The sequence below is a fragment of the Anomaloglossus baeobatrachus genome, chromosome 7, assembly GCF_048569485.1.
Source record: "Anomaloglossus baeobatrachus isolate aAnoBae1 chromosome 7, aAnoBae1.hap1, whole genome shotgun sequence".
Lineage (NCBI taxonomy): Eukaryota > Metazoa > Chordata > Amphibia > Anura > Aromobatidae > Anomaloglossus > Anomaloglossus baeobatrachus.
In genome coordinates, this window is record NC_134359.1 from 23,052,511 (window position 1) to 23,071,466 (window position 18,956).

The window sequence follows — 18,956 nt, forward strand, 5'->3', positions numbered from 1 at the left end:
CCACCGAAGAGATTCCTTGGCCGCCTGAGAAAGAACGACGACTCTGTTGAGGAACGTCGACTCCTCGTCCCATTGGCGGAGAATGTCCCATTGTAGTGGACGCAGTAAAACTGCGCGAAAGGAACTGCCTCCATTGCTACCATCTTACGTAGGAAGTGCATGAGGCGTCTCAATGTGTGCGACTGGTTCTTAAAGAAGAGCTTGCAGCCCGTAGTGAATGCTGTTTGTCTAGCGGCAGCTTCACTATCGCTGAGAGAGTAAGAAACTCTATGCCTAGATATGTTATCGATAGGGTCGGGGTCGGATCTGACTTTAAAAAGTTGATGATCCACCCAAAACTCTAGAGAGTCTCCAGCGCAACGTTCGGGCAGTGTTGGCATGTTTCCTAAGAGAGTGCCTTGACAAGTAGATCGTCTAAATACGGGACCACAGAGTGACCCTGAGAGTGCAGGACTGTGACTACTGCTGCCCTGACCTTGGCGAAGACCAGTTGGACTGTCGCTAGCCGGACGGTAGAGCTACGAACAGAGGGTGTTCGTCTCCTATAACGAAGCGTAGAAACGCTAGTGCTCTGGATCAATCGGCACGTGTGGATAAGCATCCTTGATGCCTAATGATGCTAGGAAATATCCTTGGGACCTTGAGGCGATGACATGGCGGAGGGATTCCATCCGGAACCGCCTGGTGTCCACGAGCTTGCTGAGCATTTTTAGATCCAGAACGGGACGGAACGGCCCGTTGTTATAGGTACCGCAAAGAATTTGGGGTAAAAACCGTGACCTTGTTCCTGAAGAGGAACGGGGGTCATCACTCTTTCTGCCTGTAGAGTGCACCCTGTTTGCAGAAGAGCAGCGGCCCGGCCGGGAGGTGGAGAAATTCTGAAGAATCGAGTTGGAGGACGAGAAGTGAGCTCTATCCTGTACCCGTGAGACAGAATGTCTCACACTCAATGGTCATTGACCTATGGCCGCTAAATATCGCCAAGGCGGGAGAGCCTGCTACCGACCGAGGCCGCAAGTCATGAGGAAGCCGCCTTGGAAGCGGGTTTTCAGACTGTCGCTTTTTTGGGCGAGACTGAGCCCGCTAAGAATCTTAGCTCCTCTGATCCTTTTGAGTCCACATTGGACGAGGAAAAATGGGACCTGCCCGAGCCTCGAAAAGGCCGAAAACCCCGACTGCCTCTTGCTCTGTTGGGGTTTGTTGTGTCCGGGCTGAGGAAAGGATGAATCCTTACCCCTGGACTGTTTGATGGTTACATCCAACGCTCACCAAACAGTCGGTCAGCAGAAAAAGGCAACTGGTTAGGCAACCTTTTTTGGAAGCAGACCAGGCTCTGCTTAAAAACACGGAGTAGCGGAGGCTACCGCCGCACGGTTCGCAGAGTCCAGGACAACCTGAATCGCGTAAGAAACAAATGCAGACATTTGAGAGGTTAAGGATGCCACCTGCGGCACAGATGTACGTGTAACCGTGTCAATCTGTGTAAGACAAGCTGAAATAGCTTGGAGTGCCCCAAGGGAGAGAATGTCGGAGCCAACGGTGCGCCGACAGCCTCATAGATGGCCTTCGACCAGAAATCCATCTGTCTGTCAGTGGTATCTTTGAGTTTGCAGTTCCATCTCCCACTGCAACTATGGATCTAGTTACAAGCCTGGAGATTGGAGGATGCCGCTCGGGACATTGGGTCCAGTCCTTGACCAAGTCAGGGGACAGGGATAACGTGTATCCTAAGCCGTTTGGAGAAGCGCATATCTGGATAAGCGTGGTGTTCCTGGACTGCCTCTCTGAAGGCAGAGTGGTCCAGAAAAATACGTGAAGCTGACTCCTCCACTGGAGGAGCTGTGAGAAATAACCCACATTCTATAGATGGACGCTATAAGATTATTTACTATGGCGTCACAATCAGGTGTATCCAGATTGAGAGCGGTCTCAGGATCAAAATCCTGAGCCGCTACTTCCGCCTCATTACACAGCGAGTCCTTCTGTTAGGACCCTGATGAAACCGAGGCCGCTCATAGCGAGCCCACTTAGGCTGTCTGGGACTGACGTCCGTGCAGAGCCGTGACTCTGGGATGCGTGTGACATTCCCGGAGCTGTTAGTTATTCACACTGAGGGGGGCCATGGATCAATGATTCAACAGTGCCCATATTGTGAGAGACATGTCCGGACTGCTAGGCTTCTAGTATCATAGCCATAGTCTCAGAAAAACTGTCAGTAAATACTGCAGACACCGTCCTCATCCCCTGGCCATTAGTGCATACAATGGGAGTCTATGTACCTGCCGGCCGTATAGCCGTACATGCTGTACCAGCTGTATAGAAAAACATGTGGTTCTGCACCTTTGTTTTACACAGAGAATATGCTGATAACTCCTCCGCATAATCCAGGAGGGTATATACAACGTGCGACCAAACAGTGCAATGTATATAGTACAAGCATGTCTATAAGTGCACTTCTGCACTAGTGGGGTTAGCACCACAGGTGCTGCTTAACGCCTGTTACAGCGATTGTGTGACTATCAGAATGCCAGGGTCTTCCACACTTGTCTCTGTATCGTACAGAAACTGACACTAATGGCTGCCGGTGTCCTTGTAGAGAAGGAAGCCGTGGGCGTGCCTGAGAAAGTGCGGGAATCCGGATTCACAGTGCACACAGTGAGAGGGGTGGAGTATGCAAAACATACTCCAGCTCTCAGCTCTGCTCTATGCAGCGTCACGCCCCTACCCTGACTGTCAGGGCTGTGGGCGGTAACGAAGGGAGACTAGGCCCAGAAGCCGGGGACTCGAGTTAACAGCGCGGCCGCCGTAAAAGCGCGGGCCGCGCTGAAGTCCCCGGCGCACCACAAGTGCCAGCCGCGCCGCAGTTCCAGCGGCCGGCGCGACCGATTCATAGAAGTGGCCAGCGTCCCGCCCCTCTCCTGACTGGCAGGTCTGGGGGCGGGAACGAACGGAAGCAGGCCGCAAAAGCCGGGGACTCTAGTTATCAGCGCGGCCGCCGTAAAAGCGCGGGCCGCGCTGAAGTCCCCGGCGCACCACAAGTGCCAGCCGCGCCGCTGCCAGCGGCCGGCGCGACCGATTCCTGGAAGTGGCCAGCGTCCCGCCCCTCTCCTGACTGGCAGGTCTGGGGGCGGGAACGAACGGAAGCAGGCCGCAAAAGCCGGGGACTCTAGTTATCAGCGCGGCCGCCGTAAAAGCGCAGGCCGCGCTGAAGTCCCCGGCGCACTACAAGTGCCAGCCGCGCCGCAGTCCCAGCGGCCGGCGCGACCAATTCCCATAAGTGAGCCTGCTTCAGCAAAGCTGAATGAGGCCATGGCACAGGCGCCGCAGCGCTGATGTCCCCCGGCGCACTACAACACCCAGCATGCTGCGGTGTGAGCGCCAAATGCACGGGGACACAGAGTACCTTGAGGAAGCAGGGCCATGTCCCTGATGTACTCCGCTCCATCCAGCATCTTCTCCAGGGGCTGTAGATGGAGCACGGTCTCAGTGCCTGGAGACCGGTAAATCCCACTTCACCCAGAGCCCTGTAAAAAGGGATGGGGAAGGAATCAGCATGTGGGCTCCTGCCGCCGTACCCGCAATGGGTACCTCAACCTTACAAACACCTCCGACATACAGTGGGGTGAGAAGGGAGCATGCTGGGGACACTATATGTGTCCTCTTTTCTTCCATCCGACATAGTCAGCAGCTGCTGCTGACTAAAAAGTGGAGCTATGCGTGGATGTGTTGCCTCCTTCGCACAAAGCACAAAACTGGTGAGCCAGTGATCCCACTGGGGGTGTATAGCCAGAAGGGGAGGGGCCTTACACTTTTAAGTGTAATACTTTGTGTGGCCTCCAGAGGCAATAGCTATACACCCAATTGTCTGGGTCTCCCAATGGAGCGACAAAGAAAAAAACACCAACCCAAAAATTGAGGTTGAGCCCCAATTACAGCACAACACTCACTTGAGGAACTGGCTCTTGGCGGTACTGGGGTCTCCAACAATGCACAGATTGACATCTCCACGCAGTGACGTGCCCTCCATGGTGGTCTTTGGAACACCCCCAAACAGCATAAGTAGGATGCCTCTCTTCACCTCGTCATTGCCTGTATCGGAGGGGGGAGAGGGGTAAAGAAGAAGATTAAATAATCTACAAGTGAGGCTGCAATTTCCTGCAGAGGTCACTTGGAGGCGCTCTTACCATGCACGGTGGGGAAGAGGCTGGTGCACAGGTTGTGATACAGGTTTTTGTCCTGGCTCATTTCAAACACCTTCTCCCATTCCTTCGCGGACATCTGGTTCTTGATGCTCTCGGCAGTCATGTCTTCTTCATGAAGATCCTTACCGCCAAACTGAATCAAAAAGTAGGCGTTAATCCTTGTTCTGAACAGATACCGCTCATTCCTCCTCACTGAGCGGTAACATTTTGATCATATTAAATGGAGTCCTAGCGAGACGGACGGGTGGACAGAAATTGCAGTTACTTAGTCATGACTTCTGAAGAGTGTAACAGAGTTAAGAGTTACAGAATAGCCTCCTCCTGTAAACCTGACCTTAACGCTGTGGTTTCCTCATCCTCCTCTACGTTACTCACCCTGGGGTTCGTAGGAGCAACATAGCAAGCGAGGAACACAAGCCTGTACGACAAGTCTCTGACTCCAAGTGCGCGGAGACCACGGACTCCTTCAGCTTCATAGCCCTCGGCTCCCCCGACCCGGGAACTGGTCTCAGCACGGACGCCTGTGTGGAGCAAAAACGTAGAAGAATTACACTCCTGGAACCGGATCACTCATAACTGTAAGGAACGGCAGGAAGAAAGCATCAGACTCCTATTGTAAACATAGTATTTCTCATTTTGTCACAATGTTACTAGCAGGATCACAAGGCGATACAGATACAATAGCTCCAGTAACAGTGAAATTTACTAAAATTATAAAGGTAAAAACTGCTCCTGCTGCCAGCTCCAGGGGCCACAGACCACCTATTTTAATGGGTTTATTAAATTCATCCATGGGCTCTAAGGGAGCTATGGGTTGATGCCATGAGAGAGAACTACAGATAATGCAAATTTCTAATACATGAGTAACATGGGGGGGGGGTTGGCCAATTCTGCTCACTTCCGCCATGGGAGCTGAAAGATGCTGCGGATGTGACAACCATTGGCACTTGCCATGTATAGTCCGAGATGACGTCGCTGGCCACAGAAGAGACCAGCGATATCCCGGCTGTGTCCTGAAGTCATTAGAGGGTTTATCTTCCGCTCACATATCAGTACCTGGAGTAGAAAGCTGAGACACATCAGGGACAACAATGAGGCACCCGGTGAAATCACATCTGTCGCCGGCCTGACACGACTCCACAGCCTCCGCACGCAATATCACCTCGAGGCTGCGAGGAATGCTGCCCCGGGGGAGCTCGGCCTGAGTTTCCTGGATACGGACCTGCGAAAATAAGGCTGGAGTCAGCAGTGTACACACTACCATGCACCACAGAGGAGGCCCAACATCTCTTATCCCCTTCTTCCAAGACTCATAACTTATATTTTTCTATAACTATCACGAGGGCTTGTTTTTGGGGGACAAGTTGTACTTTTGAACAACACCATTCATTCTACCATGGTGTACCGAAATGTGGCACCAAAAATCCCAAGTGCGCTGAAAATTGCAAAAAAAAATAAAATTATATATTTTATAAAATATATATTTTTTTCCAGTGATCGACAACAGCATTTAACTGGGTAACAGGCACGGGTGGATCTCCGATCCACTGGCACCTGCTAGAGCCATATGGTGTCTAATAAAAATCAGCTAACATGTGCAGGGAAAGATGCGCATTGGCTGTGTAAACCCACATCAAAAGGCAGAGACACGAGTGATAAGTATATTGTTATCGGTTGTGAAGGGGTTAAAGGGGATTCTCCACAATTTAACATTACCTTTTGGAAATCCACAAATCTGGACTTGTTGGTGTCCAGCATGAACCTCCTCCTGTTGGCGCACACCGGGTTCCTGCAGATACTGGGTTGCGTGTACTTGAACTGCTGCTCCACGTCTTTGACCAGGGTCTGACAGTCCAAACACAAGAAGGTGCCGCTGACCAGCTCCGGATGCACGGGATGAGTCCGCACCACCTGACCGCTGATCCTCATCAGGGATCCGATGCGAGGAGTAGTCAGCTCCCGGATCCTGAAAATGGAGGCACAATTAGCGGAGCCGCAACCACACAGTCTACTATGAGCCTAACATCAGTCTTGGGGTAGACATCTCAGAGATTGAGATCGACATCTCCAGCATCATGTCTAGTAGGGTCTTAACATCAATAGTCACATTGCTTGGATTAGTTGAACAATTGAGGGGGATCCGAATGCAGAGACCCCATATCTAGGAGCAGGGCTGCTATTGTCTTGCAGGGTGAAAACGTACAAGGGATCACACCCTCACTGCTCATAATGCCATGGCCTACACTGATGCACAGAGCATGTCACATGAATAATTCCACCTCCTTCGTCCTGCTGACAGCTCAATCATTTTTTTTTTTAACTCCCGATATCAGACAGACGCCTCTTACTTGTGTCTGGTTGGAAGGTCCTGCAAGGCCAGATAAAACTCCTTGTTCTGTGGCACATTGCCGTGGTCCCTGGCGAAGGCCCTGACTGCTCTGCACAGGTACGGGTAGACTCTGCAAGGGGGGAAAGTCAGGATGAATGACCTCTTCAGCAGACACGTCCTTGGGTACTGTATGGTCATCATCCGTGGCCTCACCTGTAGAACTCCTCCTGCACGGTGGTCGCCAGCTGCTGGTTGTACTGCTCCAGGTCCTGGAAGCTGACGAGCAGCGTGTTCCTCTCCGGGCGGATCAGCTCCTCCGCGTCGCTCTTATACTTTATTTCTCCATCGGGATTTTGGAACCTAAAGTTTATAAAGAGAAAACAAAAAAAAATTAATTATATATAAATGCTATTTTACATATAACCATGGACACCTTACATTAATCAGGAAAGACTGTGGAACGCTTACTAATTAGGGAAATCCATTGCACTTGTCACAGTACTGCATGGGGCGCTCACCTCCTGACCTCTGGTGCACGCTCAGGTCCTGAGCATGAAGGGGACTGAGCACTAGCCTGACATGCATTTGCTTCACCATTTCTCCCAGCAGCAGCTGCCACTGTCCCACAAACTGCAGCGGTGACACAAAGGAGCAGGTTCCCCTGCATAAACCAGCACTGCAGACCCCGTTATCTGACCACCAAACCCTTCTGTGCCCAGGCTAATGACTCGTGAGGGCGACAGGGCTGAAGGTAACTGAGCATTTATACAGTCATGGCCAAAAGTTTTGAGAATGCTACAAATATTAATTTTTACAAAGTCTACTGCTTAAGTTTTTCTAATGGCAATTTGCATATACTCCAGAATGTCATAAAGAGCGATCAGCTTAACAGCAATTACTTGCAAAGTCAATATTGGCTAAGAAAGAAGGGAATTTTGTTACTTACCGTAAATTCCTTTTCTTCTAGCTCCAATTGGGAGACCCAGACGATTGGGTGTATAGCTACTGCCTCCGGAGGCCACACAAAGCATTACACTAAAAAGTGTAAGGCCCCTCCCCTTCTGGCTATACACCCCCCGTGGGAACACGGGATGCTCAGTTTTAGTGCCAAAGCAAGAAGGAGGAAAGCCAATAACTGGTTTAAACAAATTCAATCCGAAGAACATCGGAGAACTGAAAACCGTTCAACATGAACAACATGTGTACCCGAACAACCAAAAATCCCGAAGGAAACAGGGGCGGGTGCTGGGTCTCCCAATTGGAGCTAGAAGAAAAGGAATTTACGGTAAGTAACAAAATTCCCTTCTTCTTCGGCGCTCCATTGGGAGACCCAGACGATTGGGACGTCCAAAAGCAGTCCCTGGGTGGGTAAATTAATACCTCAAGTTTGGACTGTAAAACAGTCCTTCCCTACATGGAGGCAACCGCCGCCTGTAGGAGTCTTCTACTTAGGCTGGCATCCGCCTAAGCGTAGGAATGCACCTGCTAATGCATGGTGAAGGTGTGCAGACTCGACCAGGTAGCCGCCTGGCACACCGGTTGAGCCGTAGCCTGGTGCCGTAATGCCCAGGATGTACTGCCCACGGCCGGCCGATCGTGAGATGCCACGGCTCCGGGAACTACGACCACCTCTGCCAGTCTGGGGCGACGAGGATGGTGCGGCGGCAATCGGAGCCGTCTTGCGTAGCACTCTGGGCAACATTGCCAGAGGGGGAAACACCTAGGGTAGCTGGAACTGCGACCAATCCTGAACTAAGGCGCCTGCCGCCAGAGCTCGTTGATCGTAAGACCACGCTGTAGTGCCGAGACGCCATTAGGTCGACGTCCGGTCTCCCCCGGTGGCCACAGAGTTTCTGCAACACGTCCGGGTGCAGAGACCATTCCCCTGCGTCCATACCCTGGCGACTGAGGAAGTCTGCTTCCCAGTTTTCTACGCCCGGGATGTGAACTGCGGATATGGTGGATGCTCTGTCTTCCACCCACATCAGGATCCGCCGGACTTCCTGGGAGGCTTGCCGACTGCGTGTTCCACCTTGGTGGTTGATGTATGCCACCGCCGTGGGGTTGTCCGACTGAACTCGGATCTGTTTGCATTCCAGCCACTGCTGGAAGGCTTGCAGGGCAAGATACACTGCTTAGATTTCCAGAGTCCTGCGGTGGAGAAAGACTGTTCCCCACCCTGACAGACTCGCGTCTGTCGTGACCACCCCCCAGGATGGGGGTAGGAAGGACCTTCCTTTTGACAATGAGGCGGAAGAAGCCACCACTAAAGAGAGTCCTTGACCGTCTGAGAAAGGGTGACGTTCTTGTCTAGGGACGTCGACTTCCCATCCCCTTGGCGGAGAATGTCCCATTGAATTGGACGCAGATGAAACTGCGCGAAAGGGACTGCCTCCATTGCTGCCACTATCTTGCTAAGAAGGGCATGAGGCGTCTTAAGGGGTGTGACTGGCCTTGAAGGAGAGACTGCACCCCTGTCTGTAGTGAACGCTGTTTGTCCAGCGGAAGCTTCACTATCGCTGAGAGAGTATGAAACTCTATGTCAAGATATGTCAGTGATTGGGTCGGTCAGATTTTACTTTGAAAAGTTGATGATCCACCCGAAACTCTGGAGCGTCTCCAGCGCCATGTTCAGGCCGCGTTAGCATGCCCCTTGAGAGGGTGCCTTGACAAGTAGATCGTCCAAGTAAGGGATCACAGAGTGACCCTGAGAGTGCAGGCCTGCTACCACTGCTGCCATGACCTTGGTGAAAACCCGTGGGGCTGTCGCCAGACCTAAGGGCAGGACTACGAATTGAAGATGCTCGTCTTCTTGAATCGTAGCAACGCTGGTGCTCTGGAGCAATCGGCACATGGAGATAAGCATCGTGATTGCCTGAAGTGGAACAGGGATTACCACTCCTTCTGCTCGCAGAAGAGCAGCGGCTCGGTCGGGAGGTCTTTTGAAGAAATCGAGCCAGAGGACGAGAACAAAACTCTATCCTGTACACGTGAGACAAATGTCTCTCACCCACCGGTCTTTGACCTGTGGCAGCTAAATGCCGCCAAGCGGGAGAATCTGCCCTTGACCGCGGATGCGGAGATAAAGAGAGGCTGAAAGTCATAAGGAAACCGCCTTGGTAGCGGTTCCTCCGGCTGCCGTCTTTGGGCGTGAGTGAGCCCGCCAGGAATCTGAGCCCCTCTGAGCCTTTTGAGTCATTTTGGACTAGGAAATTGGGACCTGCCCGAGCCTGGAAAGGACCGAAACCTCGACTGTTTGATCTGGGCTGGAGTAAGGACGAATCCTTACCCTTGGACTGTTCGATTTTATGCAATCGGTCACCCAACAGTCTGTTACCAGATAATGGCAAATTGGTTAAGCCCTTTTTTGGAAACCGATTCTGCCTTCCATTTCCTTAACTCCAAGGCTCTGCGCAAAACCACGGAGTTGGCTTACGCCCCCGGTGTACGGCTCGTAGAGACCAGGACAGCATGAATAGCGTAAGTCGCAATGCAGACATATGCGAGATTAAGAACGCCACCTGCAGCACAGATGTACGTGTGACAGTGTCCATCTGCGCAAGACCAGCTGAAATAGCTTGGAGTGCCCATACGGCTGCGAATGCTGGAGCAAACGACGCGCCGATAGCCTCATAGATGGATTTCAACCCGAGCTCCATCTGTGTCAGTGGCATCTTTAAGGGAAGCCCCATCGTCCACTGCAACTATGGATCTAGTCGCAAGCCTGGAGATTGGAGGATCCACCTTTGGACACTGGGTCCAGCTCTTGACCACGTCAGGTGGAAAGGGATAACGTGTATCCTTAATACATTTGGAGAAACGCTTATCTGGATAAGCGTGGTGTTTATGAACTGCTTCTCTGAAGTCAGAGTGGCCAGAAAAGTACTCAATTTACGCTTGAGATACTGAAACGGAAATTTCTCCTGCTGTGAAGCTGACTCCTCTACTGGAAGAGCTGAGGGAGAAATATCCAACATTCCATTGATGGACGCTATAAGATCATTCACTATGGCGTCACCATCCGGAGAGTCCGGATTGAGAGCGGTCTCAGGATCAGAGTCCTGAACAGCCACTTCTGCCTCATCATACGGAGAGTCCTCCTGCTGGAACCCTGACCAGTGATGAAGCCGAGTGCCGCTCCCAGCGAGCTCGCTTAGGCTGTCTGGGACTGTCGTCCGTGTCAGAGCCTTCACCCTGGGATGCATGGGACCCCCCCGGAGCAATGATTTGTTCCAAATGAGGGTGGCTAGGGAGCATTGAATCAACATTGCCCATGGTCTGTCTGGACTGCAAAGTCTCTAAGATGTTAGCCATAGTCACAGACAATCTGTCAGCCGAAACTGCAACTCCGTCCCTGTCCCTGGACAGGGTTCACAGGTGGTTCCTTTGGCCACCTCTAGCCGAGACCCCGGCTGAGTAAATGCCACAGGGGAGCATTGCACACAATGGGGATCAGTGGAACCTGCCGATGGAACAGTATCACATGCAGTACAAGCAGCATAGAAAGCCTGTGCCTTGGCACTCCTGCTTTTTTGCTGCCTCTTGCTTTTTTGCTGCTGCCAAGAAAAGCGACTGTACAGTGCAGTGTATAGCATACAAGCACAAAGTAGAAATGAACACTTTAGCACATGCAATACAAGCAGCATAGAAAGCCTGTGCCTTGGCACCCTTGCTTTTTTGCTGCTGTCGTCTAGCCATCTAGGATAGTATATAGGCAGGAATAGCGACCGTACAGTGCCATGTATAGCATACAAGCATAAAGTACACATGAACACTTCAGCACATGCAATACAAGCAGCATAGAAAGCCTGTGCCTTAGCACCCTTGCTTTTTGCTGCTGTCGTCTAGCCATCTAGGATAGTATATAGGCAGGAATAGCGATCGTACAGTGCAATGTATAGCATACAGGCATAAAGTACAACTGAACACTTCAGCACATGCAATACAAGCAGCATAGAAAGCCTGTGCCTTAGCACCCTTGCTTTTTTGCTGCTGTAGTCTAGCCATCTAGGAGAGTATATAGCCAAGAATAGCGACCGTACAGTGCAGTGTACAAGCATACAGTACAAATGAACACCGGCATTAGTGGGGTCAGCACTGCTTACCGCCCGCACAAAAGCGGGTGAGAGGTCGCCAGAATCCTGTGACTGGTTGCCCAGAGCTTGTCTCCGTTCTCCAGCCCAGACTGCAAACTGTAATGGCTGCCGGCGTCCTGTGCAGAGGGGCGGGCCGTGGGCGTGCCCCAGACAAGAGCGGGAAAACTGGCGTCCCCTGTGTTCAGTGAGGGGGCTGGAGAATGCAAAGCAGACTCCAGCTCTCGGCGCTGACTTTGTGTACAGCGTCCCGCCCCTCCCCTGACTGGCAGGGCTGGGGGCGGGAACGAAACGAAAACTAGGCCGCAAAGCCGGGGACTCGAGTAATAAGCGCGGCCGTCCCATGCACGGCCAGCGCGGAAGTCCCCGGCGCACCACAAGTCCCAGCCGCGCCACAGTGTAAAAACACCCAGCAGCGGCCGGCGCGACCGTTTCTAACACATAAATTCACTCAGCAAGCTGCAGTGAATAATAGCACAAGCGCTCCGCGCTGTTGTCCCCGGCGCACTAACACTCCCAGCAATGCTGGTGTGTGTGTGCGCGATGTGTATGGGGACACAGAGTACCTTGATGTAGCAGGGCCCTGTCCCTGACGATACTCAGCTCCATATCCAGCAGGTTCTCCGGGTCTGTGGATGGAGCCTGGTCTCAGTGCCTGGAGACCGGTAAGATCCCACTTCCACAGAGCCCCTTAGGGGGATGGGGAAGGAAAACAGCATGTGGGCTCCAGCCTCCGTACCCGCAATGGGTACCTCAACCTTAACAAACACCCGACAAGAGTGGGGTGAGAAGGGAGCATGCTGGGGGCCCCATATGGGCCCACTTTTCTTCCAACCGACATAGTCAGCAGCTGCTGCTGACTAAAAACAGTGGAGCTATGCGTGGATGTCTGACCTCCTTCGCACAAAGCTTGAAAACTGAGCATCCCGTGTTCCCACGGGGGGTGTATAGCCAGAAGGGGAGGGGCCTTACACTTTTTAGTGTAATGCTTTGTGTGGCCTCCGGAGGCAGTAGCTATACACCCAATCGTCTGGGTCTCCCAATGGAGCGCCGAAGAAATGAACTTTAACCCCCAAAACACATTTCAACATCATTGCATTCCTGCCTTAAAAGGAGCAGCTAAGGCCCCACTCACACTTGCGCTATTTTCACGCAAACGGACTCCGTCACTACTGTATTACAGTTCATTTATTTACAGTGTAAGCGCGACACCATGTGGACACATGCGGGTAGTGCATGAGTCATGCTGTCGCTCTTCCACTGTAAATAAATGAACTGTAAACATTAGTGACGGAGTCCGTTTGCGTTGAAACAACACAGATGTGAAACCAGCCTAACATTGTTTTAGTGATTGTTCCATTAACACAGGTGTGGGTGTTGATGAGGACAGGGCTGGCGATCAGTCATGATTAAGTAAGAATGACACCACTGGACACTTTAAAAGGAGGCTGGTGCTTGGTATAATTGTTTCTCTTCAGTTAACCATGGTTATCTCTAAAGAAACACGTGCAGCCATCATTGCTCTGCACAAAAATGGCCTAACAGGGAAGAGTATCGCAGCTACAAAGATTGCACCTCAGTCAGCAATCTATCGCATCATCAAGAACTTCAAGGAGAGAGCTTCCATTGTTGCCAAAAAGGCTCCAGGGCGCCCAAGAAGGACCAGCAAACGCCAGGACCGTATCTTAAAACTGTTTCAGCTGCGGGATGGGACTACCAGCAGTGTCGAGCTAGCGCAGCAATGGCAGCAGGCTGGTGTGAGTGCTTCTGCACGCACTGTGAGGTGGAGACTGCTTGAGCAAGGCCTGGTTTCAAGAAGGGCAGCAAAGAAGCCACTTCTCTCCAGAAAAAACATCAGGGACAGACTTATATTCTGCAAAAGGTACAGGGAGTGGACTGCTGAAGACTGGGGTAAAGTCATTTTCTCAGATGAATCCCCTTTTCGATTGTTTGGGACATCTGGAAAACAGCTTATTAGAAGAAGAGGTGAGCGCTAGCACCAGTCTTGTCTCATGCCAACTGTTAAGCATCCTGAAACCATTCATGTGTGGGGTTGCTTCTCAGCCAAGGGAATCGCACCACTCACAGTCTGGCCTAAAAACCCAGCCATGAATAAAGAATGGCACCAGAATGTCCCCCAAGAGCAACTTCTCCCAACTGTCCAAGAGCAGTTTGGCCCCAACAATGCCTTTTCCAGCATGATGGAGCACCTTGCCATAAAGCAAAGGTGATCACTAAATGGCTCATGGAACAAAACAGAGATTTTGGGTCCATGGCCTGGAAACTCCCCAGATCTTAATCCCATTGAGAACTTGTGGGCAATCATCAAGAGACGGGTGTACAAACAAAAACCAACAAATTCTGGCAAAATGCAAGCATTGCTTATGCAAGAATGGACAGCTATCAGTCAGGATTTGCTCCAGAAGATGATTGAGAGCATGCCAGGGAGAATTGCAGAGGTCCTGAAGAAGGGTCAACACTGCAAATATTCACTTGCTGCATTAAGGCTACTTTCACACATCAGTTTTCTGCATTCAGGCACAATCCTTTTTTTTCCTGATCCAAAGGATCTGGCAAAAAAAATGTAAAACTGTATCCACCGGATCCGGTTTTTAACGGATCCGTTATGCCGGATGCGTACAAAACCGGATCCGGTAGATACGGTTTGCATCCGGTTTGTCCTTTTTTTTGAAGGATAAGCTTTAATTAATTTGGTGCATGCGCAGTTTACAAAAACGGATCCAGTAGCCGCATCCATTTTTTACCGCATTGTGCCGGATCCGGCGTCCATAGGCTTTCATTGTAAAACACGCCGTATCGCGCCAGATCCGGCACGATGCGGTTTTTTTGCCGGACAAAAAACGTTGCAAGACACGTTGCCTCCGGCCGCTGCTTTGATAAATTTTGCCGCATCCGGAAAAAAACGGATGCAACGCAAAGCCATCAGGCACAATCCGGTAACAATGCAAATCTATGGGGATAAAACGGATGCAGTACCGGATCAGTTTAACCCATTTTTTTCCGGATTGTACCTGATGGAAAAAAAGAGAATTTTGTTACCGTAAATTCTTTTTCTTATAGTTCCGACATGGGAGACCCAGACCATGGGTGTATAGCTTCTGCCTCCGGAGGACACACAAAGTACTACACTCAAACGTGTAGCTCCTCCCTCCTAGCATATACACCCCCTGGTAGCCAGTCCTAGCCAGTTTAGTGCAAAAGCTGAAGGAGGACATCCACCCACAAGTAGAGACAGAGCAAAACCCGGAACAACCGGAACCTCTGTCTACAACAACAGCCGGTGATAACACACGGAACAAGAAACCTGACAACAGGCAACAGGGAGGGTGCTGGGTCTCCCATGTCGGAACTATAAGAAAAAGAATTTACGGTAAGTAACAAAATTCTTTTTCTTCATCGTTCCTTATGGGAGACCCAGACCATGGGACGTTCTAAAGCAGTCCATGGGTGGGAATAAACAGAAAAACTGAGAAGTAGGCGAAACCTAACTTCACAAATGGGCGACAGCCGCCTGAAGGATGCGTCTGCCCAAGCTCGCATCTGCCGAAGCAAGAGCATGCACTTGGTAGTGCTTCGAAAAGGTATGCAGACTAGTCCAAGTGGCAGTCTGACAGACCTGCTGAGCCGTAGCCTGGGCCTGAAAGCCTAAGAGGCACCGACAGCTCTGGTCAAGTGTGCCTTGATCCCCGGCGGGAGAGGCACTTGAGTACCCTGGTAGGTATCGGAAATGGCCGACCTAAACCAACGAGCCAGGGTCGGCTTAAAAGCCGAAAGTCCCTTACGCTGACCAGCAGTCAGCACAAAAGAGAGGTGCACCGCCTAAGAACAGCGGTGCGAGACACATAGATCCGGAGCGCCCGCACCAGATCCAGAGTATGCAACGCCCTTTCAAGGCGATGAACAGGAGCCGGACAAAAGGAAGGCAGGGAAAATGCCCCGGTTAAGGTGGAACAGCAACCACCTTAGGGAGAAAGTCCGGAGTCGGACGGAGAACCACCTTGTCTTGATGAAGGGAGGACTCCGAAGAGAGTGCAGCCAAAACAGAGACTCTCTTGAGGGAAGTTATGGCCACTAGAAAGACCACTTTCTGTGAAAGACTAAACTAAGAAACCTCCCTAAGAGGCTCAAAGGGGGGTTTCCGGAAGCCGTGAGGACCGAATTAAGGTCCCAGGGCCCCAAGGGCTGCCGGTAAGGCGGAATGATGTGAGATACGCCCTGCATGAAGGAGCGCACCTGGGCCAGCCGGGCGATACGCCGCTGGCACAACACTGATAGAGCCGAGACCTGTCCCTTAAGGGAATTGAGGGATAGTCCTAGCTGCAGACCGGACTGTAGAAGGGACAGGAGGGTCGGCAAGGCCAAAAGGCCAAAGGATACTTCCGAGCTCGAGTCATAGTGGAGATGACTTTAGGAGGGATACCAGAAGTCGACAAGATCCATGACTCAAACGCCACGCCGTCAATCTGAGAGCCGCAGGTTCTGGCGGAAGGACGGACCTCGTGAGAGAAGGTCTGGACAGTCCGGGAGATGCTATGGCACCTCTACGGACAGACGGAGCAGGTCAGGGTACCAAGCTTGCCTGGGTCAGTCTGGAGTAATGAGAATGACCCGACGGCCCTCCTTTCTGATCTTGCGCAGGACTCTGGGCAAGAACTAGAGGGTGAAACACGTAAGACAGACGAAGCTGGGACCAAACTTGAACCAGTGCGTCTGCCGCAAAAACCTGAGGATCGTGGAGCCACGGTTTGACGGCTGAGACAATCAGCCTCCCAGTTTTCCACGTCTGGGATGTGGGCTGTGGATATGGTGGACTAGGAGTCCTCCGTCCACAGAAGAATGCGATGAACCTCCAACATTGCCAAGCGGCTGAGTGTCCCGCCCTGGAGGTTGATGTAGGCAAACGCTGTAGCGTTGTCTGACTGGACTCGAATGTGCCTGGCCGCCAACAGATGGTGAAAGGCTTAGAGAGCTAGAAACACAGCTCTGATTTCCAGCACATTGATCCAGAGGGCTGATTCGGACAGAGTCCAAGTGCCCTACGCTCCATGGTGGAGATATACTGCTCCCCAGCCGGATAGACTAGCATCTTGGTGAGGATCACCCGGGACGGAGCAAGGAAGGAGCGTCCCTGAGACAGAGGGGACGAAGCCACCACTGAAACGAGCCCCTGGTCTGTGGCGAAGCCACCGCCCCGTGGAGGAAGTCCGCCTGTTCCAACAGCGGAAAATATCCAGCCGCAGAGGACGCAGATGAAACTGGGCAAAGGAATCGCTTCCATTGACACCACCATCTGATCCAGCACCTGTATTAGGTGCATGATGGAACGACGTCAACCGCCAGCGGAGGGACTGCTGTTTGACTAAGGGCAGCTTCACAAGTGCCGACAGAGTCTCGAATTGCGTCCCTGAGTATGTGAACTTCTGGGTCGAAGTCAGAGTGGACTTGGACAGAATGACAAACCACCCGAATTGGTTAGAGTGGCGAGAGTGAGCGAGGCACTCCGCTAACAGTCTGCACTGGATGAAAACCCAGAGTAGAAGGCTGTCCTGGACAAAAAAAATCACTGCCAACCCCTAGAGGTGCAGGACCGCAATCACAGCTGCCCCGACCTTGAGAATACTCGAGGGGCCGTGGCTAACCCCAAGGGAAGAGCCACGAATTGGAGCACTCTGATTGCAAAACGTAGCCAACGCTGGTGTGAAACTGCGATTGGCACATGCAGATAGGCATTTCTGATGTCGATGGATGCTAGGGAATCTCTTTGGGTCATTGATTGATCGCAGAGACTCTATGCGAAACTGCCGCACCTGAACATGCTTGAGAAGCTTGAGATCCAGGTCGGAAGGCACCGCCCTCCTCGGGTACTAGGAATAGATTTAAGCAGAAATCTCAGAACCGTTCCCAGTCGGGAACCGCTACAATTACTCCAGTGGCCTGCAAGAATGCCACAGCCTGTGAGAAGGCGGCGGCCTTGGAGCAGGGGGGAGTTGACAGAAAAAATCTGTTTGGCGGGCTGGATAGAATTCTATCCTGTAGCCGTGGGAGATGGTATCTCGCACCCACTGATCGGAGACGTGTTAAAACCATACGTCGCCAAAGTGGGAGAGCCTGCCACTGACCAAGGACGTTGCTGGCGTGGCTAGATAGCCAGGAGGAGGCTGACTTAGTGGCAGCATCTCCTGCGGTCTTCTCGTGCGCCATTTGGGTTTACGATCCTTGGTGGACGAGGCCGAGGGCTTAGAGAACGATCAGATGGAGGAACAAAAAGAACGAAACCTCGACTGATTCCTGCCCTGGACAGGTTTCCTGGTTTAGGTTTGTGGCATGGAAGAAACTCTTCCCGCCAAGAGCTTCCTTAATAATTTCATCCAGTTGTTCCCGAATAGTCTGGTCCCAGCACAAGGGAGCCCAGCAAGGAACTTCTTTAGAAGCATCCGCCTTCCGCTTCCGAAGCCACCGGAGCCTGCGGATAGCGAGGAAATTAGCCGAAGCCACCGCAGTGCGGTGAGAGTCTCCAGCATGACAGACATGGCATAGGATGAAAAGACTGAAGTCTGGAAGTTAAGGCAACCATTTCGGGCAAAGAGTCCCTGTGAGGGAATGCATCTCCTCAAGAGAAGCAGAGATGGCTTTGAAAGCCGCACTGCTGCAAAAGCTGGGGAGAATGAGGCCCCTGCCGCCTCCATACAGATTTGGCCAGAAGGACAACCTGGCGGACAGCAAAGCCGTAAGTGAGGAGCCATCAGCCACTGATACAACGTCCGGGCTGAGAGTCTAAACACCAGAGGGACCACCTTTGGTGAATGAGCCCACTCCTTGACCACCTCTGGTGGAAGGGGAAAACTGTCATCAGAACCACGCTTTGGGAAGCGTTTGCCAGAGCAGACCCTGGGCTTGGTCACAGTGGCCTGAAAACTGGAGTGGTTAAGGAACACACTCCTTATTCTCTTAGGCAAGGTAAACTGGTGGCCTGTTGCCAGAGAAGTTTGCTCCTCTGATACTGGCGGATTGAGGTCCAGTACAGAATTAATGTACAGTGGGAACCTTAGAGAGGTGCCGTCAGCTACTGATACAACTATCCGGGCTGAAATACTAGACACCGGAGGGACCACCCTTGGTGAATAAGCCCCACTCCTTGACCACCTCTGGTGGAAGGGGGAAACAGTCATCAGAACCACGCTTTGGGAGCGTCTGTCAGGACAGGCTCTGGGCTTGGTCACAGTGGGCTGAAAACTGGAGTGGTTAAGGAACACACTCCTTGTTCTCTTAAGGTATACTGATGCCTTTCTGCCAGAGGGGGATACTCCCCTG

At 51.9% G+C, this 18,956-nt stretch overlaps 1 protein-coding gene across 1 annotated transcript in view; it reads right to left on the reverse strand.

Moving 5' to 3' along the window:
- MCM6 (minichromosome maintenance complex component 6) overlaps positions 1–18,956 on the reverse strand; it is a 48,091-nt gene that overhangs the window by 19,039 nt on the left and 10,096 nt on the right. Inside the window, exons 2-8 of the mRNA XM_075317156.1 lie at positions 6,745–6,891; positions 6,551–6,661; positions 5,919–6,168; positions 5,259–5,424; positions 4,578–4,723; positions 4,185–4,335; positions 3,948–4,089 (exon numbers count right to left, since the gene is read on the reverse strand). Of these exons, the coding sequence (XP_075173271.1) occupies positions 3,948–4,089; positions 4,185–4,335; positions 4,578–4,723; positions 5,259–5,424; positions 5,919–6,168; positions 6,551–6,661; positions 6,745–6,891 (1,113 nt within the window). The remainder of the gene's footprint in view (positions 1–3,947; positions 4,090–4,184; positions 4,336–4,577; positions 4,724–5,258; positions 5,425–5,918; positions 6,169–6,550; positions 6,662–6,744; positions 6,892–18,956) is intronic.